The sequence below is a fragment of the Crinia signifera genome, chromosome 9 (assembly GCF_055691185.1).
Source record: "Crinia signifera chromosome 9, ASM5569118v1, whole genome shotgun sequence".
In the NCBI taxonomy this organism is placed as follows: domain Eukaryota; kingdom Metazoa; phylum Chordata; class Amphibia; order Anura; family Myobatrachidae; genus Crinia; species Crinia signifera.
This window is the reverse complement of record NC_139225.1, coordinates 131868521-131883265: the sequence shown is the minus strand read 5'-3', so window position 1 is coordinate 131883265 and position 14745 is coordinate 131868521. Positions and strand designations below refer to the sequence as shown.

Below are 14745 nucleotides of genomic sequence, written 5' to 3'. Positions count from 1 at the left end.
CGATAATTTGCCGGGTGCGCACTCCCGTTTTCTGCCCCGTGTGTACGCACCTTAACTCTCTCTGCACATGTTACATCAGCCCCACCTGCAGTGCACATGGTTTTGTCCATTAGAGAGTGATTGTAAATTTCCGAGTGAACCAGAATAAACCCCATTGTGTACCCAGCTTAAGAGTTAAATTTCTATCACAGCGGCCTGCCACAGTACACTAATGCATGCTCCAGAGGCAGAAAGGAGACAAACATAAAGTGGGGACAATGGCTAAAGCTGGAGTGAAACCATTTGACATCTCGTCGGTGGAACTGGAAAGGCACCGACAGCTACTGGGACTGCAGCAGGAATGCTGACACAGGGAGAATTGTTTGCGCCTTGTATACTAATGACCATGAGGGGCCGCGGCTGAAAAGAAGCCCCTCTGAAAGGCACAGTTGCTTTCATTCCTTTGCCAAGAAAGGGGCAGACATGGAGGGGACGCAGACAGGGAGAAACATTTAGCAAATGGTAATTGAGGCACAGAGAAAGAATAAGTAACACAGACACAAAGATGGGGAAAGTAGACATAACAGTTAGAGAGAGAGAGAGAGAGAGAGAGAGATTTAGGGGCCCATTTATCATTTAATATATGCGGCTAAATCCCTAAAACACCCGTTTTCGATGGTTTGCTGCAAATATTAAGTATCCCCTGCAGGGCCGGTGCTAGGGTGTCTGGAGCCCTCCTGCAAACCATACATTTTGCGCCCTTTCACATTGCCATTGCAACAAGCTGCAGCCCGATTGTGGGAGTGTATGCAACATGCGATCCTATGGAGGATCTCGGGTGCATGTACATGTATGCATACACCATCTCAGTACTGTGTCCGCAAAATGTTGCAGGCACTAAAGGTGCCCATACACGCTGCGAGAATAGCATACGTTATGGGCTAGATCACATTGCACGGCATGCATGCAATGTGTGTGTGATGCGATCCAAAAACAGTACAAAAAGTATGTGCAGCACTCGTGACTGAGGGGGAAAGGAGGGAAGAGAAGGAGGAGATGGAAGAGGAGGAGATAGAGGGGCGGAGTGTTGAGGACTGGCAGCGGCACTGGCACAGCACACTGAGAAGAGGGAAGGAAGGGGAGGTGGCGCTGCTGCCTGTTCGTCATTTGGTAGACAGCTGACAGGCGCAGGGAGCAATGGGCAGGGGGCGGATCCGGACATGACATGTCATCCAGGCATTCACAGACAGCGCTACATGCCTCAGCGCAAGTGTCCGTGAGGAAGAGGGGGCAGGTCGCAGGAGGAGGCCAGTGTGTGCGCGGTGCAGGGAGCTGCTCAGCCTCTCCATACTGCCGACGCTGTCAGACAGGCGCTGCGGGTGGCGTGCAGGAGGCAGTGACAGTGAGGGCTGATGCAGCTTTAGCAGAGCAGGGAAGGAGACAGCGCCTTTTCAGTATGGCGCCTCCCTGCTTTGCAGGAGCTGCTGAGTGGGTAGCGCCGGCCCTGATCCCCTGAATGTATCAGGAGGGACCACAGCAGAAATCTCCAATCCCTGCTGTGATCCCTCCGGCATCGCTGCCGGCCACATCCCCCATAGGTTACTAAGGGGGATGCGAAGCTGCCGATGTTGCATTGCTTCAGGTCCCTGGCCTACTGCCACTTTAAGATGGCGGTAGCCCATTGTAGCACTCCCACTGGGGTACTGCGGCCAGCGCTAACCGCACATGAGCAGACCCCCCGGCTCCTGGCTGAGGGAAGCGGTACATCTGTCAGAACAGACTTAGGTCTACAGTCATTAGGTCGACCCCGGAAGGTCGACTGTCCCCAAGGTCGACAGGGTTAAAGGTCGACATGGCTCAAGGTCGACATGGGCCAAGGTTGACATGGTTTTAGGTCAACAGTCATTAGGTCGACATGAGTTTTTCACTGTTTTTTTACCCAAATGTCGACACAGTCGACATGGACACAGTTGGAGTCGAACCGCAGCCCCTCGCATCGCTCGCAATGCTTCGGGCTCGGCACACTATTTTATTCTCCCACCACGCCCCAGTGGATGGTAGGGCATGAAATACCGCCTGTCGGCACATGTCGGCTAAAAAAACAGTGAAAAACTCATGTCGACCTAATGACTGTTGACCTAAAACCATGTTGACCTTGGCCCATGTCGACCTTAAGTCATGCCGACCTTGAGCCATGTCGACCTTTAACCCTGTCGACCTTGGGGACAGTCGACCTTCTGGGGTCGACCTAATGACTGTAGACCTAAGTCTGGTCTGACGTTTCCCTGGCTGAGCCCTGTCCCTGTGTGCGCGGGATGATACATCTCCACGATAGGATGGCATATTACAATGCGTCCTGGGCGATAATATTCTGCCAATATCACATTGTAAATGCGATCCTTAATAAATGGGACCGATAATTATAGGGCCTGATTCAGGACTGTAAGAAAGTGAGCAATTTTTTCAGAGGGACAAAACCATGCTGCACTGCAGGTGGGGTGGATGTAACATGTGCAGAGTTACATTTGGGGGAGATATTTTGTTTCTGTGCAGGGTAAATATTGGCTGCTTTATTACACTGCAGTTTAGGTTTGAGTTTGAACGCACCCACCCAAATCTAACTCTCTCTGCACATGTTACATCTGCCTCAGCTGCAGTGCAGCATGGCTTTGTCCATCTGAAAAAATTGCAGCCTTGCTATCAGGTCTGAATCAGGCCAATAGAATAATAAAAGCCAAAAGGCTTAAAGCAAAGTTGGTTACAAATTGAGGCATCATTTCCAATAAATAGAAGTTTCCCACAAATAATTCAGCAAGGCTCGCTAAGCAGCGGTCGTTCCTTAGATACCAGTAGATGAATTCCAGTCAATCTCCACTCACCCGGGCCCCAAAGGAGAAGCATAAGTGGTCAGTTCTAACGCACTACAAATACAGGCTACCATAGGAACAATGACCAATAAGAAATGACAAATTCAAAGGTATAAAATACAATAGTAAATGTGCCCGCAAAATAAGAGAGGGGGGAAATGTATCAAGCCTTCGGGAGTGATAAAGTGGAGAAAGACAACATACCAACCAATCAGACTCTCAATGTAATGTTTCTAGCGCAGCCTGTAAAATGATAATTAGAAGCTGATTGGCTGGCAAGTTATCTCCCTCCAAACCTTGATACACTTCACCCAGAAATGCTGACAATGTGAATACTATCTATGCTAAAAAAAACTCTTACCTCCCTCCATGGTTTCCATGTCAACCCAGTCTGTCCAGTGGGACACCCCTTCGCTGCTTAGGCAGGCCACACGGACTTCGTACATTGTGTAGGGTGCCAGGCCATTGATCACATGACTGTATGGGGGCACATTGATGTTCTGGTTGTATATCTTGTGGTGAGGAGCAGTGCTGAGGTGGTTCTGGGAGACAGTGGCCTAAAGAAGTAAATATATATATTGTAAATATATAAAACATGGGGGTTATTCACACCTGATCGCTGGGCTGCTAATTTGTATAGCCCTAAAATCAGGTAATTGCTACCCAGCCAGAGTGAAGTCCCGCCCCGTGAAGCCTGTGAAAATATTGCAGCCCTATAAATCGTGCAAATCCAATCGCAACTGCTCAAATGACTTTCTCAGTGTGTACGTAGCCCAGGACCTACTTGGCCAGTGCGATAGCAGTGTCAGGGATAACGCAGGCTGCCCAGGCATTTATGGGGAAGTCAGGTGACGTCCACTCCAGCCCCGATCAGCCTGTTACTCTACCGAGTAAAACACTGATCGATGGCTGGGTGCAGAATCGCCATCGATGGCAACCATCGATGGCGTCTGCACTGATGGCCATTCCTAGCAGCAGCCTTGTTATTCTTTCTTTTACTTGCAGTGGCAGCACTGTACTCAGTCTCCGGAGTCAGTACATCTCAGCTGCCACAGGTGGCAGTGCTGAGATCAGGCAAATGCATTGTAATGAAAAATTAAACTGAAAGTAAAAGAATGACGGATCACCTTTTTGGGAGCGGTGGCTCCCTCAGTCTTTTATGGGATCCGTTCAAAATACCCGCTTCGTTCGCGAACGACCCATCTCTACCGTGCAGCACTGGGGAGGCAGTGGGGTCCCTGCGGCAGATGGACAGTCAGTGGCGGGGTCCCTGCGGCGGAAACTAGTAGCGCTACTTGTTCCCATCTGCCGCAGGGACCCAGCCGCTGACTGCCCATCCTCCGCAGGGACCCCGTCACTGACTTCCCATCCGCTGCATGTCCAGCCACCACAGGGACCCCCTGCCCGCCCCGTGCTGCCCGACCCCACTGCCTGCCACCCACCCACCCGCCACCGCCACAGCAGTGCAGGTATGAGGGCCGCGGGGTGACCGCCCCTGTCACCCCGTGGTTAATCCGGCACTGCAAAGTGAAGGAGAAGGAGGCCGCTGATGATGTCAGGGTATACCTGCTGGGGTACTCCCAGAAAATGCTGTGTTACCGCCACTAAATGCCAGCAGGGTGTCAATCATCCTACCAACAGCCAATGAAGACTAGCCTTTACTGGCTGCCCTCGGACACTGCACTGCATACCATGCACATGTGCTGTCATTCGATTGCTGGATGGGCTGCAAATGCATCTCTAGATGACAGTTTGTGTGTTGGCCATTGTCAACCTTTTTACCATATTTCCTTTTTGTACCTGTCAACCTTAAGCACTGTTGACCGTGTCGACCATGTGTAACTTATGAACTAAAGCATGTCTATCATATAGGACATATTCACACACTAAAACAATGGGGGTTATTCAGACCTGATCCCAAGGCTGCAAATCCGCAGGCCAGATGATAATCGATGGACTGTGCTTGCGTACATATCTTAGCATGCATGTGCAAGCCCATCCTGCAATAAAATCCAGCATCTTTTTTAATTGCTGGCCGCATGCAAGTTGATTGGCGTATGTGGGTGTCACACGGACGTTTTCTGGGAGTGTCAGGGATAACACAGGCTGCCCAGGCATTTATGGGGAAGTCAGGTGACGTCCACTCCAGCCCCGATCAGCCTGTTTCTATTGAGTAAAACACTGATCGATGGCTGGGTGCAGAATCGCCATCAATGGCGATTCTGCACCCAGCCATCGATCAGTGTTTTACTCGGTCATGTATGTTCTTATTTGTTCAGGTCACTGTTTAAAAAAAAAAAAAGTTAAAAAATAAATAAATAAATGATTGTAAAACAAATTATGCTTCGCTATTCTCAAATTACCCCTTCTTTCTAAGTGAACCGTCGATTCGCCTAAAAGATACGGATCTTTTCACTGACTGAACTGCTGGATCTCAGCTCTCGTTAATGACCTGTTTTGCCCATCTCTACCCCACTGCAGTGCTGCACGGATCCCCACTGCCTGGCTCAGGTTAGTGTGGTTATTGTGCTTCATTTGAGTGACTGATGAGCCCTTTATTACTGTAGCCTGTCCCACTCCGTCCGTCCGATCCACAATTTTGTGTCCAACATATCTGGAGTCTTGAATAAAAGTTCACAATCTTTATAATATGATACAATTTTGTGATTTCATGAGAGTGACAAACATCGATAGTGTGTTACCAAACACCAATACAAATGAATCGGCATTGTAATCTGAATTACTGTATTGGAGTGAGTAAACCCCAGAAAACATGTGAATCGGGTCATCTTTTCAGGAAACAGGCGTATTTATATAATGTCACTCTTGTTCCACTTTCTGTACTGTGACATAATGAAAAGTCCCAATCAAACCACAGCTCCCAGCAAAAGGGGAACTGGGGGCGTAAGAGGAAAACAAAACTACAGTCCTCTGTCCTATATATTACAGAGAGCTATTGCGGCGGAAGCTATTATAGAGCTGGACCAATGTTTATGAGAATGGAGATTATATCAGTTAATTAGTGATCCAATGTGACATAATCAGTGGCCGTAATCTACACTCAACTCATAGGACATGCTGTATATAAGCTAATTAATTATTCAGAACTAATTAATGTGTAGTAGACCTTATTAAGAAATAAGTACGATGAGTAAAGTTTTGGGGTTGGGATCGTTTGGTCTACAGCATGTTGGTCGACAAGCGGTAGGTCGACATGGGTAAAGGTCGACATGGTTCTAGGTCGACATGGAACAAGGTCCACATGGGTTTAGGTCTACATGGGTTTAGGTCGACAGGTCAGTAGGTCGACACAAGCATTAAGTCGACAGTGTCTAGGTGGATAGTCAAAAGGTCGACATGGTTTTTTTTACAGTTTTTTGACCCGAATGTGCACCGCATCCCCTTCGTTTTGTTACTCATTATTGAATAAGCATAAACCAATTTGTCCGTTCTGTGATAAAATGAACCGGTCATGAGCTCGGGGATTTTAAGGAATGACTACTGCCAACTAGCTTTGGTGCGAAATAGAATATAACCTGGTGGTCTTAGCTAAGGATCATTGCAGGACTTGGGCTATAGTATATTCCGAGTGGGTCCCTTATGTAACAGGCGGGTTACCAGAATAAATGCAGCACAATAGTCCGTCTACACGTGTTTCAGAACCACATATGTTGGAGAAAGTACCAGAGGGGGGTGCAGAAGAATACACTAGCCCTGGCAGTGCGGCTCCAGGGTTACTCAGATGTCCGATGGTCATGCAGTCATTTCAATGCTGTGTGTTCTGGACACAACTGCAGGTCAGAGATGCCACCATTGGGCCTCTTTTTACTAAGGACACCTTCCTGCCGTTTTAGCATTATTTCACAAAGATGCCATGCTAAAGCGCCGACCTATGAATAGCCCCAATGTGACGCACTCTATATAGTTAGCGGACACAACTTCCTTAATATGGCCGGATCCAAGGAAAGGCAACAGGGGCGGCCATCCAGGGGCCCCGAACACAGTAGAGGCCCCCACCGTCCTCCCCTGAAATGCGCACGTCACTGGTACTGAAATTAGCACACAGCATGAATCAGCTGAGCTGTGCGATTTGCATTTTGGTTTTCAAAAAAATACTGCATCTTCTTCATTAAGGAATTGAACCGATCACAATGCAGGCCCCCACACGTTTGTGGTTCAGGGCCTCCACAGACCTTAATCTTGCCATGATCCCCAACATACCGGACCACTTGACAGGATGGTAATACACATCTGTTGCATTCTACAACCACTGAACATGAGCATTATACATGATGCTAGAGCCTTTTGCTTACACTCTCGAGTCAATGGAGAAGTAAGAAGTTACACTCAGCAATTAGTTCTTCCTCTTTCACTGCCTGTTTATAGACCGTGGATACGGAAATGTCATTCCGGCAACTTTACATCCACCAGCAGAAAAGAAACAGTGAACTCATTGTGTAAGTTAAATTGTCTGTTTGTTTCTGTTCTTCTGGTCTATTGTATGGAACATATGAAACACAGTTATTGCAATAGAAATCTTCTCCAGTTGGTACATTTCTCTTTCCTCCCATTAAAGGCGAACAATGCTGTATATTTACTGTGTGATTGCTCTCTCAGGGTGGGATGTACTAAACAGAAAATGTGCGTTTTCAGATGCACTTCGCTGCGGGGGGTTACGCCAGCTAGAGCTTATGGGCGTCCCCCGCCATCCCGCACTGCCCCTAACTGCCCCCCTCTCCTGATGTCTGGGCAGCCTCCCAGCAGGAGGGGGAGAGCCACAGGGACCCGCTCACCCCGGCCGGCTGCTCTTATAGCAAGAGCTGCCCCATGCAATACTAATCGCAAATGTTAGTACATATCATACGCACTGTACCTATTTTCTGGCTGTCCTTTCCAGGAGAGGGCAGCCGGCTCAGGGGGGCGGGGCCGCCGGGAGTGAAAAGGGGTGGGGTGGGGGCAGAGCCACACTAGTGGTTACTTGTTTGGGGGCGAGGCCAGAGCGAGAGTTGCATTTTAGCCACACCCCCGACGTGCAATGCCGTTGTTAAGGCATTGCACTGCAGTGGGCGGGGCTAAAATGGCGCGATTCGCGTAATTTGACCCGAGGACTCCTCCGTTGAGGAGGGCAGGGGGGTTATGGGAGCTGGGCGGCTTTCCGGGAGGGTTACCCCCTCTCCAGGGGGCAAGGAGGGGGACCCAATTTACGGGACCCTCCTGGCCTTTCCGGGAGGGTAGGCAACCCTGGTACATATGCAATTTGTATTAATGCGAATTGTGGCAGGATGTACCGCAACTACTTGGTACATCCCGACCTCAGCATCTACAGTATTGGCCTGATTCAGAGATCGACGCAGTAGCGCAGCAGCAGAGTCTTTGCACACCGTGGCTATGTTAATAAATACTAATGCCACTGCAGGTGTCTTGTGTAAATAGATGCCTCCTGTTTGGTGCTTTCATGATCTGCTGCTGCGGCTGATGCCAAAGCATTAAATCACTGCGTGTGAACTTCGGTCATTTGAGTAACCCCCAGCATGGATGTGGGTTATACAGCAGGGACCTGCGTGAGCATTCTCAGTTTTAATGGGATGTATTCTATATAGAGAGCAAGTTGGGCACATTGTCTTTCTATACACATTCTTCACTCAATAGTGGGGTGGTGCCTAAATCCCATTGTATGTATATAACTGTACAGTAAATTAAATGGCATCGTACCCTATAAAATCGCATGCGATTTTATGTGCGGGGAAATCCGATACGATGCGATCTCATCGCACCGCAGAAGGCCAGAGAGCAGTGAATAAATTACATAGGAAAATTAGCATTGCATGCAAAAATCGCATGCGATGCGATTTTCTTAAGCAGAATAGCCCACTAAGCTATTTGCTTAGTGGGCTCCCGGCAAATATATGAGTACCTTCAATAGTTGTACAACCAAATCAACGCATTAGTGACCAAAATAATCTCATCAATAATAGTTTCATCTTTTTACATATGGTGTGTAATGTCTCTCCTCCTCATCTGTAAGCCACTTGCCTCAACATGCCATCCCCCTGTTCCTCACCCCTCCCTCCCTCTCTCATGGCATGTAATGACAGACTGGCCCCTGCTGGGGGATCAGTCACACATTGTCTGGTATATTATTGATTTTTCCTGTCTCACCAATGCAATCCCCATGCTTCACCACAAACACACCCTCCAATGAAATGGAACATGCCATGAGATCCCATTATTTGGTCATTGGATACTCAGTAGTGATGGGCAAGGTAAACAGCAAGGGAAGGGAAGTCATTAGTACTGTATACTCTGATTTATTGGGAATACCACTAAAAGGAGGACAAGTAGAGAATTTACCCATTGCAACCAATAAGATTGCAGCTATCATTTGTCTAGAACAATCTAAAATAATCTGGTGGGTTGCAATAGCAAACTTCTCCACTTTGAAATGTTATATACAGTATGACTAGTAACTCTTATGGAAAAATACCAAAGTGGCTGAAATAAAAAATTTACTTATCCAATTGTCTCCTCCACCAATAATAACTGCCAATGACAGAGGTTTGTACATCCTATGCTAATGTGCACTCACCTGTATGGTGCAAACATTCACTTTGTGAACTCCGCTCTCCCCTGGTTGCCACGATATCTCCAGCTGTGTTGTACTCCTAGTCACCAGACTCAGTTCCTTTGGCCGCCTAGGTAGAACTACATGGAGAAGAGAAATTTCAGCTATTAATGACTGGAATGGCATATCACCATCACTGCACTAAACTGAGGGGTAAATGTATTATATTCAAACGTATTCTGCAGGCATATCACTCATTACTTAGACTCAGCAGAAAGCAGTACCACCCAAATGCTTGGATGATAAAGTGGGTGAAAATACCACCTCTGACGATCCCCGCCAGAGCACACAACCTAGGGATGGCCATTGACCATCCATGATTTGAAATCACCAATGGTTTATGGCCGATGTCGAATACTTTTAACATTGATAGGGGAGAACCAGATGGTTTCCCTCCATCGATGGCGTTTTGCTGTTTCTTTTTTTTCAAAGTACCAGGACACAGAGCATAGCTCCGCCCCCTGGCTTCTTCAAAGCCCCACCCCGTGTTTTAATTAGCCCACAGGCCAATCATGCAACCAAAATGGATATCCATCGATAGGTAAAAATATTGATGATCATCCATTGCACATTTTAGCACCATCGATGGCCATTTGCACTGTTGCCAATGATGGCAATGGCAATGATGGCCATCCCTAACATAGCCTAGTGCTGATGCCCTGTCTCCCCTTCTGGCCAGATCACTGGGTGTGTAAGATATCACTACTATCACAAGATCTCCCATTCAGTCTGAAGCTCACAGCTGACACAGCTAGGGGTACGGATGGTGTAATGGTTAGCATTACTGCCTCACAGCACTGAGGTCATGGGTTCCATTCCCACCATGGCCCTAACTGTGTGAAGTTTGTATAATCTATCCTTGCTTGCGTGGGTTTCCTCCGGGTACTCCGGTTTCCTCCCACAATCCCAAAAATATACTGGTAAGCTATTTGGCTCCCAACAAAATTAACCCTAGAATGTCTGTGTGTGCGTGTACATGTGGTAGGGAACATAGATTGTAAGCTCCACTGGGGCAGGGACTGATGTGAATGTTCAAATATTCTCTATAAAGCACTGCGGAATATGTGTGCACCTTATAAATAACAGGAAATAATATTCTCTGTACAGCGCAGCGGAATATGTGTGCGCTATATAAGAATCTGTTATAAATAAATAAATTGGTGCGGCTATATACAAGATAGCAGCACTCTTATGCGGGGGCAATGTATGAACAGTCACTAGCCCTGACCATTCCGACACCTACAGATTTCAACAGCTGCAAGTGTCGTTGCCCATTCACCTCAGCAAGGACAGCACTGTCCCTGGATGCAGCGGCTGCCAGCTTCGGGCTGGACGGAAGAACTTGTGAGAGTAGTGAGAACTGGCGCGTGCCCAGTAAACTGACCCAAGGAAGAGAAACAGCCGGTGTTGGACTGGACTTTAAGGGCCCTCCGGGGGATAGTGTCGGCCGGTCCGGCGTGTGCCGTCACAACGTATTGCGAGGAAGCGACGTGCCTGCCCAGTGCCCACCGTCCGCACAGAAACAGAGCAGAAATCCTGCAGCTGCCGGGTTAGTCAATAGCTGATACTACTGACTGCCTGGCGGCATTAACTTTTAATGAGGGTTTGGGACAGGCCCCATTTCCTATAAAAAAGTGGAAGGGGTCCTAAATCACTGGGGCCTATCAGTGAATACCCTGGGCCCCGGAAATCGGGTCAACCTCCCGGCCCCCCAGAAAGGTAGGCAAGCCCCCTGCGCCCCCCATCCCCTGCTGTGTAATGCCTGCATTGCATGACGGGGGAGCGAGGACGCAATTACATTGGCCACGCCCCCACAATGATCATCTGCCGACCGACCATCCCCACCCTATCCTGTCAGTGGCTCCGCCCCTCACTGAGAGGGCAGCCAGTAAGTCAGCATCCCTGTTCTAACTCTAACTGTACATTGTGTAGTCCCCTCAGGGTCGTGTGTATATACCGTATATCCCCCCATCCCTGCTGCAGTACATAATGGTTTCTCAGGTACACATTCTGCACCCAGCAGCTGGATTTGCTTGGAGTTATAAATCAGCCCCAATATCGGTAGCAGCTAACAGCAGTCTGCTGCAGGATTGTATGACACAGAAGAAGAATATTAGATTGGGAGGGAATTATGATGAATTACATGGCAGCCGCAATGAAGCAGTTAACATAAAGCCAGCAGCCTCCCGCTATGTCCTCCCCCAGATGCCAGCGAGGTTAGTGGGCACTGAGTCAGGCCACGCTGGATCTAAACAAGTGAATCAGCCACATTCCTCCTGCAGGAAACTTCCACTCTAATGTGTCACCCACTCAGGAGACAGGTGGGAATGATTAGTGTGACCGCAGGTCTTAGGTTCATTTAACGGTCTTTAAGCCTACACCTTACCGTATAACATAGATATATAATCATTATCTGACTGTCCAACTGTGTTCAGTACAATATCTTACCTACCCCACATTCTATAACATAGATTAAGTTGTACGTTGTACCCCATCTCCCCCACACTGTACAATACTGGGTCTGATCTCCCCCCACACTGTACAACACAGGGTCTGATCTCCCCCACACTGTACAATACAGGGTCTGATCTCCCCCACACTGTACAAGACAGGGTCTGATCTCCCCCACACTGTACAATACAGGGTCTGATCTCCCCCCACACTGTACAATACAGGGTCTGATCTCCCCCCACACTGTACAATACAGGGTCTGATCTCCCCCACACTGTACAATACAGGGTCTGATCTCCCCACACTGTACAATACAGGGTCTGATCCCCGCCACACACACTGTACAATACAGGGTCTGATCCCCCCCTCACACTGTACAATATAGGGTCTGATCTCCCCCACACTGTACAATACAGGGTCTGATCTCCCCACACACTGTACAATACAGGGTCTGATCCCCCCTCACACTGTACAATACAGGGTCTGATCTCCCCACACTGTACAATACAGGGTCTGATCCCCCCACACTGTACAATACAGGGTCTGATCCCCCCCACACTGTACAATACAGGGTCTGATCCCCCCCCCCCACACTGTACAATACAGGGTCTGATCTCCCCACACTGTACAATACAGGGTCTGATCCCCCCACACTGTACAATACAGGGTCTGATCCCCCCCACACTGTACAATACAGGGTCTGATCCCCCCTCACACTGTACAATACAGGGTCTGATCCCCCCTCACACTGTACAATACAGGGTCTGATCCCCCCTCACAATGTACAATACAGGGTCTGATCCCCCCACACTGTACAATACAGGGTCTGATCCCCCCCCCACACTGTACAATACAGGGTCTGATCTCCCCCCACACTGTACAATACTGGGTCTGATCTCCCCCACACTGTACAATACTGGGTCTGATCTCCCCCACACTGTACAATACTGGGTCTGATCTCCCCCACACTGTACAATACAGGGTCTGATCTCCCCACACACTGTGCAATACAGGGTCTGATCCCCCCTCACACTGTACAATACAGGGTCTGATCTCCCCACACTGTACAATACAGGGTCTGATCCCCCCCACACTGTACAATACAGGGTCTGATCTCCCCCCCACACTGTACAATACAGGGTCTGATCTCCCCACACTGTACAATACAGGGTCTGATCTCCCCCACACTGTACAATACAGGGTCTGATCCCTGCCACACACACTGTACAATACAGGGTCTGATCCCCCCCCCCTCACACTGTACAATACAGGGTCTGATCTCCCCCACACTGTACAATACAGGGTCTGATCTCCCCCACACTGTACAAGACAGGGTCTGATCTCCCCCACACTGTACAATACAGGGTCTGATCTCCCCCCACACTGTACAATACAGGGTCTGATCTCCCCCCACACTGTACAATACAGGGTCTGATCTCCCCCACACTGTACAATACAGGGTCTGATCTCCCCACACTGTACAATACAGGGTCTGATCCCCGCCACACACACTGTACAATACAGGGTCTGATCCCCCCCTCACACTGTACAATACAGGGTCTGATCTCCCCCACACTGTACAATACAGGGTCTGATCTCCCCACACACTGTACAATACAGGGTCTGATCCCCCCTCACACTGTACAATACAGGGTCTGATCTCCCCACACTGTACAATACAGGGTCTGATCCCCCCACACTGTACAATACAGGGTCTGATCCCCCCCACACTGTACAATACAGGGTCTGATCTCCCCCCCCACACTGTACAATACAGGGTCTGATCTACCCACACTGTACAATACAGGGTCTGATCCCCCCACACTGTACAATACAGGGTCTGATCCCCCCCACACTGTACAATACAGGGTCTGATCCCCCCTCACACTGTACAATACAGGGTCTGATCCCCCCTCACACTGTACAATACAGGGTCTGATCCCCCCACACTGTACAATACAGGGTCTGATCCCCCCCCACACTGTACAATACAGGGTCTGATCTCCCCCCACACTGTACAATACTGGGTCTGATCTCCCCCACACTGTACAATACTGGGTCTGATCTCCCCCACACTGTACAATACTGGGTCTGATCTCCCCCACACTGTACAATACAGGGTCTGATCTCCCCACACACTGTACAATACAGGGTCTGATCCCCCCTCACACTGTACAATACAGGGTCTGATCTCCCCACACTGTACAATACAGGGTCTGATCCCCCATACACTGTACAATACAGGGTCTGATCTCCCCCCCACACTGTACAATACAGGGTCTGATCTCCCCACACTGTACAATACAGGGTCTAATCCCCCCACACTGTACAATACAGGGTCTGATCCCCCACACTGTACAATACAGGGTCTGATCCCCCCACACTGTACAATACAGGGTCTGATCCCCCCCCACACTGTACAATACAGGGTCTGATCTCCCCCCACACTGTACAATACAGAGTCTGATCTCCCCCACACTGTACAATACTGGGTCTGATCTCCCCCACACTGTACAATACAGAGTCTCATCTCCCCCCACACTGTACAATACAGGGTCTGATCTCCCCCACACTGTACAATACAGGGTCTCATCTCCCCCACACTGTACAATACAGGGTCTGATCCCCCCTCACACTGTTCAATACAGGGTCGGATCCCCCCACACTGTACAATACAGGGTCTGCTCTCCCCCCACACTGTACAATACAGGGACTGATCTCCTCCACACTGTACAATACAGGGTCTCATCTCCCCACACACTGTACAATACAGGGTCTGATCTCCTCTACACTGTACAATACAGGGTCTGATCTCCCCCACACTGT

General features: G+C 49.0%; 1 protein-coding gene across 1 annotated transcript in view; it reads right to left on the bottom strand.

Annotated features, from left to right (window-relative positions):
- Window positions 1-14745, bottom strand: part of AXL (AXL receptor tyrosine kinase) — an 86173-nt gene that overhangs the window by 30039 nt on the left and 41389 nt on the right. Inside the window, exons 6-7 of the mRNA XM_083159827.1 lie at window positions 9433-9548; window positions 3208-3403 (exon numbers count right to left, since the gene is read on the bottom strand). Of these exons, the coding sequence (XP_083015953.1) occupies window positions 3208-3403; window positions 9433-9548 (312 nt within the window). The remainder of the gene's footprint in view (window positions 1-3207; window positions 3404-9432; window positions 9549-14745) is intronic.